Source organism: Diceros bicornis, chromosome 34 (genome assembly GCF_020826845.1).
Source record: "Diceros bicornis minor isolate mBicDic1 chromosome 34, mDicBic1.mat.cur, whole genome shotgun sequence".
NCBI classification, from domain to species: Eukaryota; Metazoa; Chordata; class Mammalia; order Perissodactyla; family Rhinocerotidae; genus Diceros; species Diceros bicornis.
This window is the reverse complement of record NC_080773.1, coordinates 26,581,594-26,597,291: the sequence shown is the minus strand read 5'-3', so window position 1 is coordinate 26,597,291 and position 15,698 is coordinate 26,581,594. Positions and strand designations below refer to the sequence as shown.

General features: G+C 46.9%; 1 protein-coding gene across 1 annotated transcript; it reads right to left on the bottom strand.

Annotated features, from left to right (window-relative positions):
* Window positions 1-6,817: 6,817 nt before the first annotated feature.
* LOC131397237 (sialic acid-binding Ig-like lectin 5) lies at window positions 6,818-14,155 on the bottom strand. The gene is made up of 9 exons (XM_058530004.1): window positions 14,079-14,155; window positions 13,630-14,001; window positions 13,184-13,462; window positions 12,937-12,984; window positions 12,177-12,431; window positions 11,809-12,093; window positions 10,955-11,048; window positions 10,528-10,609; window positions 6,818-8,105 (listed from the first exon to the last, which is right to left on the bottom strand). The coding sequence occupies exons 1-9, from the start codon at window positions 14,119-14,121 to the stop codon at window positions 7,932-7,934; spliced, it is 1,632 nt and encodes a 543-aa protein (XP_058385987.1). The 5' UTR covers window positions 14,122-14,155; the 3' UTR covers window positions 6,818-7,931.
* Between the last annotated feature and the right edge of the window lie 1,543 nt (window positions 14,156-15,698).

Here is a 15,698-nt window from a genome sequence, read left to right as displayed (position 1 = left end):
CCATTGATATACTCTATCTTGGTGAATTAATTTTGTCTATTGGAGAATTTTCTAGAAATGTGCTCATTTGTGTCTAGATTCTCTCATTCAGCATGCTATTTTTGAAATGGATCCAAGTTGTATGTTTCTGTATAATATCTGATTCCTAAATAGTCATGCATTTTATGGGTATGCTGTGTCTTTTATTTATTCTCCTATTTACAGACATTTGAAGTGTTTGAGTTTCTGGCAATAAATATTAAGGTGTAAGTCTTTCTGTGGACGTATCTTCGTCCTCATGAGTATACACAAGGAGTGGAATTGTTGGATCAAAGAGTCACCACATGTTTAACCCTAGTCAAAATCGCCAGACTGTTGTCCAGAATAGTTTTAACCTTTACACTCTTGTCTGCAAAGTGCCAGAATTCTAATGCTTCACACCCTCATTAACACTTGGTATTGTCACACTTTTTTTTTTTTTTTTTTTTTGTGAGGAGATCAGCCCTGTGCTAACATCCGCCAATCCTCCTCTCTTTTTGCTGAGGAAGACGGCCCTGGGCTAACATCTGTGCCCATCTTCCTCCACTTTATATGGGACGCCGCCACAGCATGGCTTGCCAAGCAGTGCGTCGGTGCGCGCCCGGGATCCGAACCAGCGAAACCCGGGCCGCCGCAGCGGAGCGCGCGCACTTAACCGCTTGCGCCACCGGGCCGGCCCCGGTATTGTCACATTTTTATAATGAGTTTTATTTTATTTATTTATTTACTTTTATTTTTTTGTGAGGAAGATCAGCCCAGAGCTAACATCCATGCTAATCCTCCTCTTTTTTTTTTTGCTGAGGAAGACCAGATCTGAGCTAACATCTATTGCCAATCTTCCTCCTTTTTTTCCCCTAAAGCCCCAGTAGATAGTTGTATGTCATAGTTGCACATCCTTCTAGTTGCTGTATGTGGCGTGCAGTCTCAGCATGGCTGGAGAAGCGGTGCACCGGTGCACGCCCAGGATCCAAACCCGGGCCGCCAGTAGCGGAGTGCACGCACTTAATCACTAAGCCACGGGGCCGGCCCAACACTTGGTATTGTCAGACTTTTAAATTTTAATGATTCTACTGGGAGTGTAGTCGTATCTCACTGTTTTTCAATTTATTTTGAATTGAGATACAGTGTGATTCACTTTTTGTCATATACAATTTTGTGAGTTTTGACAGATGTAAATCGTATGTAACCACAACCACAGTCAAGAGACTGAAGAGTACCAGTACCAAAAACATTCCCACCCACTGTCCCTGTGTAGACAAATCCTCCCTCCACCAAGAACCCCTGAATAATGCTGATCTGTTCTCCATCCCTGGTATTTCGCTGTTTCCAGAATGTGTACAAAGTCTGGCTTTGTTCACCTGGCATAGTGCATTTGAGAGTTCTCCTTGTTATTGGGTGTATGTATCAATAATTTGTTCTTTTTAATTACTGGCTGGTTCTCCACTGTTTCCATGGACCCCCTTTTGTTTACACTAACAGCTGAAGAATATTTGGGTTGTTACCAGGTTTGGAGTGACTGTGAATAAAGCTACTATAAAGATAAACATGCAGGTTTTGTGAGAACATATGGTTTTATTTCTCTTGGGTAAACACCTAGGAGTCAGATTGCTCAGTCCTATAAGTGTAGCTTTAGCTTTATATGAAATTACCAAACTGTTCTCCAAAGTGGTGTACCGTTGGTGTTCCCACCAGCAGCGTGTGTGAGTTCTGGCTGCTCCACATCCTCGTTAGCACCTGCTATTATCAGGATTTCTTTTTCTTTTTCTTTCTGTTTAGTTTTTTTTTTTTTTTGTTATTCTAATAGGTGTAGACGTCGTCCTGGGTGTAACCTGTAATTTCCTGATGGCAAGTGGTGTTGAGCATGATTCCCTGTGCTGATTTGCATCCATTATTTTCTTCTTTGGTGAAGTGCCTGATTAAATCTTTGATTGCTTTTTAAATTATTACCTGGTATAATATACATAACAAAAACTTTACCATTTTAACATCATTTTTTTTCTGAGGAATATTTGCCCTGAGCTAACATCCACTGCCAATCATCCTTTATTTTTGCTTGAGGAAGATTAGCCTTAAACTAACATTTGTGGCAATCTTCCTCCACTTCGTATGTGGGTCGCTGCCACAGCATGGCTTTGTGAGTGGTGTAGGTCTGTGCCTGGGATCCAAACCTGCAAACCCAGGCCACCAAGTGGAGCGTGCAGAATTTTCACCACTCAACCATGGGGCCAGCCCCCCATTTTAACTATTTTTAATTATTCAAGTCAATGACATTAAATAGATTCAAATTGTTGTACAATCATCACCACCATATATCTCTAGATCTTTTTTCATCTTCCAAGCCGAAACTTTGTGCCCATTAAATGAATAACTCTCCATTTCCCCTCCCCAAGACCCTAGCCACCACCATTCTATTTTCTGTGTCTGTGAATTTGCCTACTCCAGATATTTCATTGAAGAGGAATCTACAGTATTTGTCCTTTTGTGACCGGCTTATTTAAGTGAGCCTAATGTCTTCAGTCCACCTTACAGCGTGTGTCAGAATTTCCTTCCTGGGGCCGGCCCTGTGTCTTAGCGGTTAAGTGCGTGTGTTCCTCTACTGGCGGCCCAGGTTCGGATCCCAGGCACGCACTGATGCACAGCTTCTCCAGCCATGCTGAGGCCGCGTCCCACATACAGCAACTAGAAGGATGTGCAACTACGACATACAACTGTCTACTGGGGCTTTAGGGGAAAAAAAAAAGTAGGAGGATTGGCAATAGATTTTAGCTCAGAGCACGTCTTCCTCAGCAAAAAGAGGAGGATTAGCATGGATGTTAGCTCAGGGCTGATATTCCTCACACACACACACAAAATAAATTTAAAAAAAAAGAATTTCCTTCCTTTTTAAGCCTAAATAGCATTCCACTGCATGTGTTTTCCACACTTAGTTAATCCATTCCTCTATTGATGGACACTTGGGTTGCTTCTAACTTTTCATTATGTGAATAATGTTTGTATGAACAAGGTATACAGATATCTGTTCAAGTTCCTGCTTTTGATTCTTTGTGTACACACCTAGAAGTGAAATTACTGGATCAAATGGTAATTCTATTTTCAATCTTTTGAGGAACTGCCACACTGTTTTCCACAGAAAGGCATCATTTTACAATCTCAAGAGCAAAGCACAGGAGTCCCACTGTCCCTGCATTCTCGTGAACTCTTATTACTTCGGTTTTTTTGTTTGTTTGTTATTATTTTTTAAATAGCCATCCTAATGCATGCGAAAGGTACCTCACTGTGTAGTTGTAATTTGCATTTCCCTGGTATTAGTAATGTTGACCATGTTTTCATGTGTTTACTGGGCATTTGTACATCTATGAAGAAATGTTGATTGAAATCCTTGGCCAATTTTTACATAAGGGTGTTTGTTTTGTTGTTCTTGAGTAGCTGGATTTTTTAATACATATAAAACTGGGTTCTTTTGTTTGTTTGTTTACTTATGTTTTGTTTTGAGAGTCCTTGATATATTCTAGATACAAGTCATCCATCAGATATATATTTTCAGATATATTTTCCCAGGCTGTAACTTTTAATCTCTTCATAGTGGCTTTTACAGAACAGCAGGCCTCCATTCCCCAAGACACGTGTCACTCATTAGGTGACCCACTAGTGTGTCAGGATGTGGAACAGTAGAGCAAAGAAGATTAAAATATGGAAGATTTGGAGTCCAGATGGGGGAATTTGGGGTGCAAAACGTCACTTGAGAATTGTAACCACCAAAGGATACCCAGGTCTTAATATCTGGACCCTGTAAATGTTTCCTTATAAGGAAGAAGGATTTTTGCACATGTGATTAAGGTAAGGATCTTGATCTGCGGAATTGATCCTAGATTATCTGGGTTGGTCCCTAAATCTGGTCACAAGTGTCCTTCTGAGAGAGAAGCAGCAGGTGATGTTCTACACACAGAGAAGGATGAGCAATGTGACGACAGAGACAGAGTGATGTGGCCACAAGTCAAGGAATGTCGGCAGCACAATCATCTGGGAGAAGTAAGAGATGGATTCTCTCCTCGAGCCTCTGAGGAAGTGCAACCTACCAATAACTTGATTTCTGCCCAGTAAAACTGATTTTGGATGATGGGGTTCAGGACACATTACGCCAAGATGTGACTCCTTTGCATAGTGAATATTTTGAGCTGGAGGAATTTGAGAAATGGCATATGCAGGAAGATATTTCTGACCTTCTCTTGAAGCAGGTAATAAACCCTCGCTGAGAGGCGCCCTCCCTGTACCCGGAGGAAAGGAGCATCTTATCTCCTAAGATCAAGGGACACAGAGAGGAATCTGACGGAACAGGCCTTGCTAAGTTCCTCCCAGTTTACTACATTTAGCTCACACTCTTTGTCCTATCATATCTCTCCATGGCTTTCCACTCTTCATGAAATCTAGCAGGAAAATACTCAGGTTTAACCACGAATTCAAGTCTTCATTTCTGTATGAAGGCTCCTGTGTTATGTGTTGTATGCCAATTATACCTCAATTAAAAAAAGAAATATCACATGACACAGCTCTTTAACTTTTAGGAATTTATCCCAAAGAAGCACACAGACACTCGTCAGAAAGTAGATACCAGATTGTTCATTGCTATGTTTCTGTTAGTAGAATAACGTGAATGCCGTGATTTTCCACTAGGAGAAGATGTGTACAGAATCTGATCCATCCAGGCCATGGAATACTGCACAGCCACAGGGAAGAATGAGGACAGTCTGTACTACCGATATCAAAGGATCCCTAAGATCCTTTAGGTGAACAAACCAAGGTTCAAAGAAGCCTATGGATATTGGACACTTCCTGGGAGCGGTGGACATCTGAGGACAGACTCTGCTGTGAATTTTGAATTTTTGAGCATATGAATATATTATCTGTGCAAAAGTACTGAAATAAACAATTGTTAAGGAAAATAAAAAGGAAAGACTAGAAGAATCATCAGAAGACAGATGATAAGGGGCCTCCTTCCACGAGAGCAGGGTCAGCAGCATGTCTGGGGTTGGCAGTGCCATGTTCTCCTAGAAAGTCTGTTTTTCAAGGTTCTCTCTCAGCAACTAAAAGTTGTAAGTTTTAGAGGAGGCTCCAACAGGAATATGAGGGTGAGGGCAGAAGTGACCTTTCTCAGAGGAGGAACTACAGGCCCAGATACTTTCAGGGCAGAGACAGCCATTGGAGTCAACCATCCACCACCCATGTCCACTCCTGGGGACCCTGGGCCCGAGCAGGTGAGAGTCTCACCCAAATTCACACCTCACGCAGGGCCGGAGCCACGTCTCTTGCCTCCTTGTCAATGCCCTTCTCTCAGGGGTCATTTCCCACAGGGAAAATGGGTGCCTGTGTCCAGACTCCCCGAGTCACAGGCTGTAGATGTCTGTGGATGTCGGTCCAGGGCTGAGATGCAGGGACATGGGAGATGAGGATGGACTGGGTTGAAGGTTGAGGAGACCAACTGTCCTTCCTCCCTCAGCGTCCACGGTGTAGACAAACCCTCTCTGCTCACGAGGTCACACACCAGCCCTGGATGCTGGCCCAAAAGTTACTGTCCAGTGGGGAGACTTTAATTGTCTTGGCACCTGGAGCTCCCTGTGACAGGAAGTGTAATTCTGTGAATATGTGTGTTTTGTGTATTTTGAGACTCCATTGTAGAGGGATACACATTAAGAATTTTATGTTTTACGGGGAGTGCACCAAACCTTTGATTTTTATGAAACGCCCATTCCCAGTGCTTTTTGCCTCAAGGACTCATTCATCTGATATTATGATAGTGAAACCAACTCTCTTTCCTTTAGTGCTTCCATGGTATGTCTGTTGACATCTTGTCATTTCAACCTTTCTCAATCATTAAGTTTCAGTTATGTTTCTTGTCAATATGAGGAGGCCATCTTTCATTCATCTATCCTGTCCTTCATTTCTCCAAACATACAAGGATCAGTTCTACTCTCTCCTGAGAGGAGACAGCGAGGTGAATTTGACAGACCAGGACACTCTCCTTACTGTCCTGTGGAGAGCCAGACAAGGCACCGGGAACTAGAAATCTAGATGGAATTGGCAGAAGGGATGTAACCAGGACTTTCAAAGTAGGAGGTCATGAGGAATAGGTGGGACAGCACACTTAATTCGGCAGAGAGCCCAGAATATGGTGTGCTCTAAAGAGGACAGCTGGGATTCTCTGTGAGATGGGGTTGTAGGGCGAATGAAAGGAGAGAGAACAAGTGCCCACTTTGCCACAGCAGCCCCGCTGGACTCCATGATTGACTTCTGGACAACTGTCCCCTTGTCCAGCCACACTGCCCCTCACTGTTTCAGAATATGACAAGCTCTGCCCTGCCTCTGGGGCTTTGCCCATGTAGACCCCTCTGCCAGGTGTTTTGGTGCTCAGGACACAGGAATGAGGACCACCAGGCTGGGAATCATCTACCACCAGGAGCATCAGGATTTTTTGGGAGAAGAGACTTGCTCCTGGGTGTGGAGGACATGTTTCTCCTGCATAGCTGGTGGCTGTGCAGGAGGTGGTGGGAATCCTGGGACAGAGGGACAGGAACTGGAGGGGTCTCCTTCAATGGCTTTATTGTCAGTTTCCAAAATTTGTTATGACATTCTGGTTGTTTGCTTTTCTAGTTAGAATGAACTTGTCAATTTCTACAAAAGCTCTCACTGAGAATTTCAGATTGCATTGAATTTATTGATAACTTTGGGAAAAACTGACATCCATGCAATATTGAATCTTCCAATCAATGAACATCATGGTATACATCTCCATATATTTAGGACGTCTTCTTTTCTTTAAGCAATACTTTGTATTCTTTCAATGTACAAGACTTGCATATATTTCATTCAATTTATTTCATAGTTTCACATTACTGTAAGTTGCATCTTTAAAAAGATATTCGATTTCTAACTGTCCTTAGCCAATACATAGCATTGCAAGGGAATTTTGTCATTTGAACTAGTGTCTTAACACCTTGGTAAACACTTTTATTGGTGTTACTGACTTCATTGTGGGTAATTTTAGATTTTCTAACTGTGCAATCATGTCTGTGAATAAAGACTATTTTACTTGTTACTTTAGGATCTGGAGAGCTCTTACTTCTATTTCTTGCATTCATTGCTCTGGGAAGGATCTACAGTATATTGTTGAACAGAAGTGGTAAGAGCAGCCATCCTTGCCTCAATTCCAATCCTAGGGGATAAGGTTCTGTGGCCTATGGGACTGGCCCCTCCAAGCCTTAGGAGAAATTGTGAGCAGAAACTTTCTGTAAAACAGCCAGCAAAAGTCCTGACACAAGCCTGGGTTCAGAGTTCACAAAAAGCTTCACATCAGGACTGTTGTTAGCTGTTATTTTTTGTACACTTTCATGTCTCTTTCACAATAATCTGGTTAGAGGGATGATTCCCTTGCTTTACAGAACAGTAAAGTGAACCACAGAGACACAAAGGGACTCAGTCAATGAGTGGCATTGATGGATTTGAACTCAGTTCTTTTGGACACAAGTCTTGTGGTCATCCACATATACTAGGGGATTCACTCCATTGCGAAGAAGGCCATTAATTTTAAAATAATTGGAGGCTGAGTGTTACGGGCTAAAAAATCATAAAATGAATAAGTTGAAGTTCTAACCCCCAGTACTTCAAGATGTGACGGTAAGGAGATAGGGTTTTTAAAGAAGTACTTCAGTTCAAATGAGGTCATTAGGGTGGGCCCTAAACCAATACATCTGGTATTGTTATAAGAAGAGGAAATCTTTGTAAGAAGAGGGAAGACCCCATGGGGACATGGGGAAGAGAGAGCTGTCTTCAAGCCCAGGGGAGAGGCCTCAGAAGGAACCAGCCCTGCTGACTTGTTGATCTCAGACTTCCAGCCTCCAGAACTGTGAGAAAATAATTCCTCACTTGTGTGTCTTGATCTCTGCGTACTCAGTGTTGGTGCCTTTTTGTTTGGGAGGCTTGTGAAATCTGAGGAAAGCATAGTGGAGCTCTGGTTCCTCTCTTGAGATGGGGCTCGCCCAAGCGGGGGCTGGGTGGTCTGAAGGGGAGTCTGTCCAGAACTGGTGCTGATGAGCCTGAGTGGAAGGAAGAGAAGGACTCAGTGCTGGGCAATAGGGTCAGGGAGAAAGCAGACAAAGACTAGAATGGGATGGGGACTGATGGAACTCTGATCATTGACCCACTCATTTATTCAAAAATAGATAATAATTAAGATTATCTAATCCTTAGTGAGTATATATATTAACAGTACTAGTGTATTGGTATATATATATATTAATAATATTCTAAAAAAATGCAGGAAGAGGATAATATTATCATATTCATCTTACAAACAGTAAAACTAAGGCAAAGAGAGATTACACGCATTGCACTGAAGACACACATCTCTATCCATGCACCACTGAGCCAGGACTCTAATCCGGCTCTTTCACTATGGCGCCATCCTCTGTAGGGGCCGTGCACCAGGTGCTGTGTGTCGAGTGATGAAGAAAGCAGACCCAGCCCCTGACACAATGTGGCTGATGGTTTTCTAGGAGAGGCAGTTGCTAAACAAATAGGAAGCAAATGCATTTCAAGATCTCAGTTTGAGATAGGAGATATTTTGAAATATAAAGCAAGGATGAGGGGTGCATACCCAGGTTCTGGACAGGTCCTAGAAGACAGAGCAGAGAGCAAGCCCTGCCAAGATGGCACCAGACACCTCGCCCATATCTGCTCCCTGCCCACAACACCTACAGGCTACAGATGCATGAAACAGAAACCCTCAAACAGCAGCTCAGAGAGGCAAAGACAAACAGTCCTCAGATCAGGAAAGGGCTTCACTATTGCAGAGCGAGTAGAAGAGAGGGAGACGGCTGCCCAGAAGGGGCAAAAGCAAGAAGAAAATCAGTGATGGATCAACTGTGCTAATCTACTGCAGCCAAAACACGGGAAAGAAAGAAACATGCCTGTGAATAACCATAACTGTCGGTATTTGCATATCGACAAACCTCATCCATCAAAAGACACAGACAGAGATTTCCCAGCACTACGGTTATTAAATGATTCATCCCAGAAATATTTATTGAGTACCTGCTGTGAGTTATGAGTCAGGCGTTCCTCTAGGCCCTGGGAATGCAACAGGGAATAAAACAACAACAATAACAAGCCACCCTTGAGACTCACTTGCTAGACGAAGGAAGGAGTCTGATCCGTAGTAACGAGTCCTGTGCTCAGTGTGTGCCAGGCGCTATTTTAAATACTCCTCACAACTATTCTGTGACATGGGGTCTCCTCATAGTCCCATGTCACAGAAAATAAACAGAGGTCAGAGAGGGAACACCATTTGTCCAGGGTCACACAGCACATCAGTAGGGAAAGGGGATTTGGATGCGGGTGGTCTGGCTCTGGAGCACATGCTTTCAAACACTATGCTCTACTGACTACAAGACACATTCCTTAAAACAAAACGTTTACTGCAACTTTGTAAGTAAAGTAATGGAAAAGATATGTCCTGATTCCTGTCTCTACGATTCCTGATGGGGACTTAGCACACACTGAGGATTCCATTCCCCAAGATCAACCAGAGGAAACAGTACAGGGAATTAAGTAACTTGATTAAAAAAAAAAGATTTTCTGTCTCCTTGTTCTACCAGTTACTGAGAGAGGAGTTTTAAAGTAACCAATTATAATTGTGGGTGTGTCTACTTCTCTCTGCATCTCTGTCAGTTTTTGTTCATTTATTTTGATAAATGATGCTCTGTTATTGGGGGCATACGTGTTTATGATTTTTATATCTTTTAGTGACATGATAGAAGCCAAATATATAGAGTAAATATTGCAGGTTCCATTTACATGAAGTTCCAGAACAGACAAAACTAATCTATAGTGACAGAAGTCAGTGATATCTGTAAACGGGGGGTTGACTGGGAAGCAGAGCAAAGAAATTTGGGGGAGTGATGGAAATGTCCCATATCTTGACTGGGGACATGTTTACAGAGTGTAAACATTTGTCCATATTCATTTAACTGTACCCTTAAAATGGGTGCATTTTATTCTCTGTAAAGGATACTTCAATAAGTTCAGTGTTGATATGAAATAAACACAGTGATAGATTTGAAAAATGCAAAATGAGGTGATGAATTGTGACTTTGGGGTGCCCGGGCTCTCTACACTGGATCCCATGTCCACTACTCTCCTTGTATGCAGTGTGTCTGACACACACTAGGTTTGGGCCATTACTCCTCCCCAGTGATCAACACCAGAAGAAAAGGCTAATATTCCAGGGGATTTTGATCAACTGGCAAATGAGGCATAAACACCCACAAAAAACCAACTAGACAACATACCCATTCCATCAGAAGGAGAAGCATCAGAGAAATTGAGTCAATAATTTAAAATGTTCACATGTGGAACTCTGGAAAGTGTTGGATGTAAACAGGGAAGGTCCCAAGGGGCCTCGCAGAGGGAGCATCCACCAGGGATAACGTTGAATGGAGCCCATGTCCCCTCACTCACCAGGGAGCCTGAGCCCTCAACTGGGTTCACGTCGTCCGTGCTCTGTACCGGCTGGGCTGCCTTCTTCCTGCAGGTCTTCACTCTAAGGGAACAGCCCTGGGCATTTCAGCCTGGTTATTGAGGCAGGGAGTAGGCAGACCACCCCCTACTCCCTGTGCAGGGCATGGGAGTGCTGAAAGAGGTAGGGGGAGGTGGAGCCCTTCTCCAGGTGCTCCCCCTAACCCAAGAACTTGACCAGAGCCTGAGAAGGGACCCCATGCTTGGCCGTGTTTGTTACAGGCTGATTCGCACCACCACTCAGCCTCCCTTCCCTGGCTCCTGGCTCTCCAATCGGTCCAGTTCCTCCAGTTCAGATTTTCTGACATTCTGCGACCTTATGCCCTTCCCACCCCAGGCCTCTCCCTCTGTCCCTGGAGCCCACTCTCACCTGAAGATGAGACAGAGGCAGAGAGAAAGCAGGGCCATGATGCCAGCTCCCTCAACTGCTCCCAGGACCCTGCCAGCCCTGGGTTCTGGTTTACCTGTAGACAATTTGAGTTTTGAGTAAACTTCAACACCAATACATGGCATCCTCCCAACTGGCCACTTCTTTCTCTGTATGTTCCCTTAGTGGACCCACTCCCCAAACAGGACTCAGTTGCTCTGCATTCCATTGCCCTGTAGACCCTCGACCAGCCCCTTCTCCTGGCCACAGGACTGAGGATCTTACACTCCCAGCCACTCTGACCCAGGCCTTGGGGTTCCTCTCCTCCAAGCTCCTTCTCTCTGTTATGGGTTCAACTGTTTCCCCCTCAAAATTCATTTGTTGAAACCCACACTCCACCCCACCATATCCCCTTCCTCGTACCTCAGAATGTGATCTTATTTGGAGACATGGTCTTCCCAGGGGTAATAGTTAAAATGAGGTCATTAGGTTTGGCCCTAATCCAATGTAACTGGCATCCGCATTAAAAAGGGAAATTTGCACACAGAGAATGAGAATTCCATGTGAAGATGAAGGCAAAGATTAGGGAGATGTTTCTACAAGCCAAAGCATGACAAACATTGCCAGCAAACCACCAGAAACCAGGGGAAAGGCCTGGAACAGACCCTCATAGCCTCACAGAGAACCAGCCCTGCTGACACCTGAACCTCAGGCTTCTGCCCTCCAGAACTGTGAGACCATAAATCTCTGTTGTTTATCCCCCGATTTGGGGTACTTTGTTATGGCAGCCCTAGGAAACTAAAAGAAGCATCCAGGCCCCTCTTTCCCCAAGTGTCACCCCTCTGGAGACCCCTGACCTGGCAGCAGCAGGGCAGTGGCTCCCTGGGCCCCACGGACATATGAGGCTTCGCAACTGATTCGGAGATCAGAGATGAGACCATCGCTGAGGCTCAGGGAGCTGTTGGCCCAGGGCCCCTCGGAGCTGGAGGTGACCATGTAGGAGGCATTGCTGCTGTTGCCCTCCAGAAGACCCTCCCCCAGCCGCCCGTGCAAGGAGGGGGCCAGCTGGGCTCGGGAGGAGCAGACACAGTGCAGACCATGGTCATCCCAGGACCAGGAGGAACCCAGCAGGTGTGGGAGGTCTGTGGGGAGGGAGGAGAAGGCCAGCAGGGCCTCTGCCCTTCCCAGGACCCATGTGTCCTGCCCCGGGGGTCCCCACACTCACAGACCACGGAGAGGCTCACAGAGACATTTTGGGAGCCCAGCGGGTGCTGAGCGAGGCAGGTGAAGTCTCCCCCTGTAGTCTCTACGCGAGGAAGATCCAGGATGGCGGTGGTGGAGATGGGGGTGGCGTTCAGGGCTGGGGACCCCTGGAACCAGCTCAGCTCTGCAGGGGGGTTGCTGTCAGCCACACAGAGCAGCCGCACAGCCTGGCCCTCCAGGATGGGAAGGGTTGAGGCGTCTTGCAGAATCTTGAGTGCTTTGGAGAGAGAGATGCAGAGAAAGAGAAACAAAGACAGAGAGAGATGGGGTGGGCGAAGCTGGCATCTCTCTCCACACTAACTCTGAGGAGGGGCCAGGAGAGACAGGCTTCAGGCCTTCACGAGAAGCCCAGATGATTTCCCTGAGCTGTTTATAGTGTCAGGCAGATGGAGGACAGAGGGCCCAGGACAGGGATGTAGTGAACAAATGAAGTTAATGGACCAAGGAGGGGCTATGGAAGCAGGAGGTAACACGTCAGAGAGAAGGTGAAACAAGAGGGATGTGACGGCTTCCTTTGGATTTGGCCAGAGAAAGCTGTGGGTGAGAAATGATTAACTTCTGGGAGTTGGGATTTGTGGGGGCTTTCCCCTGTGCTCTCCCCACGTCTGACCTCAGTAGCTGGCTTCTCACTTATCTCTCACTTAGTCCCCGGACAATTGGACGTCTAGATCCAGCTAGACCTGCATCCAGCCCAGCTCTGGAGAAAAGAGGTTGTTTCTTACCTGTGCTGTTTCCTTGGAAGATGCTGATGACCATGTTCTGTGGAGCATCTGGGACAGAAGGATGTGGCAGCCTCAACATCCATGGCAACTGAGGGTGTGCACTGGGCCTTTCCCCCCAGGAGCCATGGAAACAGGTAATGGAGAATCCCTTCCTGTTGGACTATCAGGACCCCTACATCAAACCCTAGCCCAGCTCTGTCCCGGCCCTACCCCCTCAGGGACCCAGGCATTCTGGTCCAGCACTCACAGGTGACGTTGAGCTGGATGGTCCTTTCCAGAGTTACACCAGCTCCAGGGAACTTCACCTGACAGGTGAGGCTGGTACCGTGGTCCTGGGGCCGTGGGGTGAGGGTGAGCACTGAAGAGAGGAGGGTCCTGTGTCCCAGGGAGGTGAGAGCAACTGACGTCCAAGAGAAGATGGGGGGTGTGCCCCACTCACAGGCCCAGGACACAGAGCAGGTAAGGTTCTTGGGGTGGCCTGATTCCAGGGGCCCCGAGATAAGTATGTCGGGCCTGTGAGTCAGGGCTGATGAATGGAGAGAGGAAGCTGAGGCCCCCAGGCATGCTTTCAGCCTGCCCCAGGGTCTTGTCAAGGCTTTCCCCACCCCACCCCACCCCCAGGATGAAAAGAACATTCTTTTCTCTATTTCCAGTGCCCCCTACCATGGGGCCTTTCCCTGGACCCTGCCATACCTGTCACATTCAGAGAAAGCATCTTATCTAGATACGAGTGTTTCGTGAAGTATTTCTCCATGTGAAAGAAGTAAGACCCACTGTCCCCCATGTTGACGTCTCTGATGCTCAGGGAGCAGTTTTGGGCCTGGGGGTCTCCAAGGAGGAAGAACCGGCCCTGGGTGCTTTCCTGCAGCTTCTGTTCTCTTTTGTTTGTGGCCACTGGATTATCACGGTTTCTATCCGCCCCTTTCCGGAACCAGAACACATGGAGGATTCCAAAGGTGGTCCTGGGATAGGAAAATTTGCAGGGGACGAGGACACACAAGCCCTCCTGCACTGTCACGGACTCCTGTAGTTCCAGCCGGTACCTGTGATCCTGAGCCGTGGGCACTGGGGAGAGGGAGAAACTCAGCCTGGAGCTCTGGTGCCTCCCCAGTGTGGGGTCCCCTCTCCCCTCGACCACTCACCTCCCCACAGCACAGGCAGCAGCAGAAGCAGCTGCAGTGACATTCTGTCCTCCTGCCCTGGGATGGTCCGCCTTCTGGGGTCCCTCTGAGAGAGAAGAGAAAGTCACAGCTGTGGGAGGGCGGAGGAAGCTGAGACAGGAAGGCGGTGGTAAGAAGAAAGGGCCACAAGATTAGAAGTGGAAATACAGACCACAGATTCAGCTGTGACTTCCCATTTGAGATCATCCAGACCCGTTTCTGCATGTGGCAAATGAACCCTGAAGCTCAGACAGGCAAGGGGCTTGCCCAAGTAAGGCAGCAAGGAAGGACGAAAGCCCCCCAAGTCCTGCCTCCTGGGCTGGTGCGGGGTTGTCTGTACTGGAGAAGCAGGTCCCACCCGGCCAGCTCCCAGAGAGTCAAGAGTGCAGGGAGGGCGGCTTCCCATGATGGCAGGGAGGGCAGCTTCCCATGACGACAGCCAGGGAAAGCCTTTCTATTTGCCTATGAAGGGGATTGAAAAATACATATAATTCTTTAGCTATGGGCTGAACTCCTCTGATGGTTCTATCCACAGAACTACCACCTCCTAGGAAGGTCACCTGGCGTGTAGGGTTGATTTCATGACCTTGACCCTAACACATAGGTGAGGACTGAGGAAAGGGGCGGGGGCTTTGGGCCCAGGGGGAGAGAAGCATTGTCTTCTCTCTTCTCTCTCTCTTCATTGTCACAAGCTGCTGACGTAGTGCTGTTTACACCCCAAGATGGTTGCACTTCAGGTGAAAGGGGTGTAGATTTGAGATATCTGGTACAAGCTGGAGAGGAGAAAAAAACTCAGACCCCAGAATGTGATCCTGGGGGTATCCTCCACATCAACCACCCCTCTCTCAGCCCCACGGTCCTGATCACCTCAGGACTGTGGTGTGGTCAGAGAGCTGAGGAGGAGCCTATGACCTTGACCTTTCACAGATAAGGAGCAGGTGTGTTCTTGTCTCTGGGGTTCTCTCCTGGGGACCCTTGGCTACTTGTCACCTTCAGAGACAGTGCCATATATTGAGTCATAGTTCACATAATATTTCTGTATCCTAAAGTCTTCCCACTTTCCCACATCCTGGAACATCTGATGTTCAGAGAGCCACTGTGGGCCCTGGGTCCCCGGGGAGGTTGAGTCAGCCCCAGATTCTCTCTTCCACTTTTGGTAGGGTCTGTGGCCAGAGGGGGATTGTGGTGTCTGTTGGCTCCTCCAGGATCTGAAAGCTGGCGTCAAGTGGGCTAAAGACAGTCCAGAATACCCATGGGTTGGATTGGAGAACGGGATAGGAGGCACAAGCAGGCCCTCTTTCACGGTCATTGACTGAAGGTTACAGACTGTACCTGCACCATCACCCAGGGTCCACTGCAGGAAACAAAGTCTCTAATTGCAGCCCCACCTGGAATTCTCTTCCTCAGACCTGTTGCCCTCACAGTTGTGGCTGCAGCGGCAGCAGCATCTCTGGGCTGCAGAGGATCATCTAGATTCCCTTGATACCTTCTGATCAGCCTCTCTCAGCAGGGAGATAGGGGAGACTGTGGGGTGGTCAGTGAGCTGAGGAGGAGCCTATGACCTTGACCTTTCACAGAAGAGGAACTGCAGCCTGGAGCTCG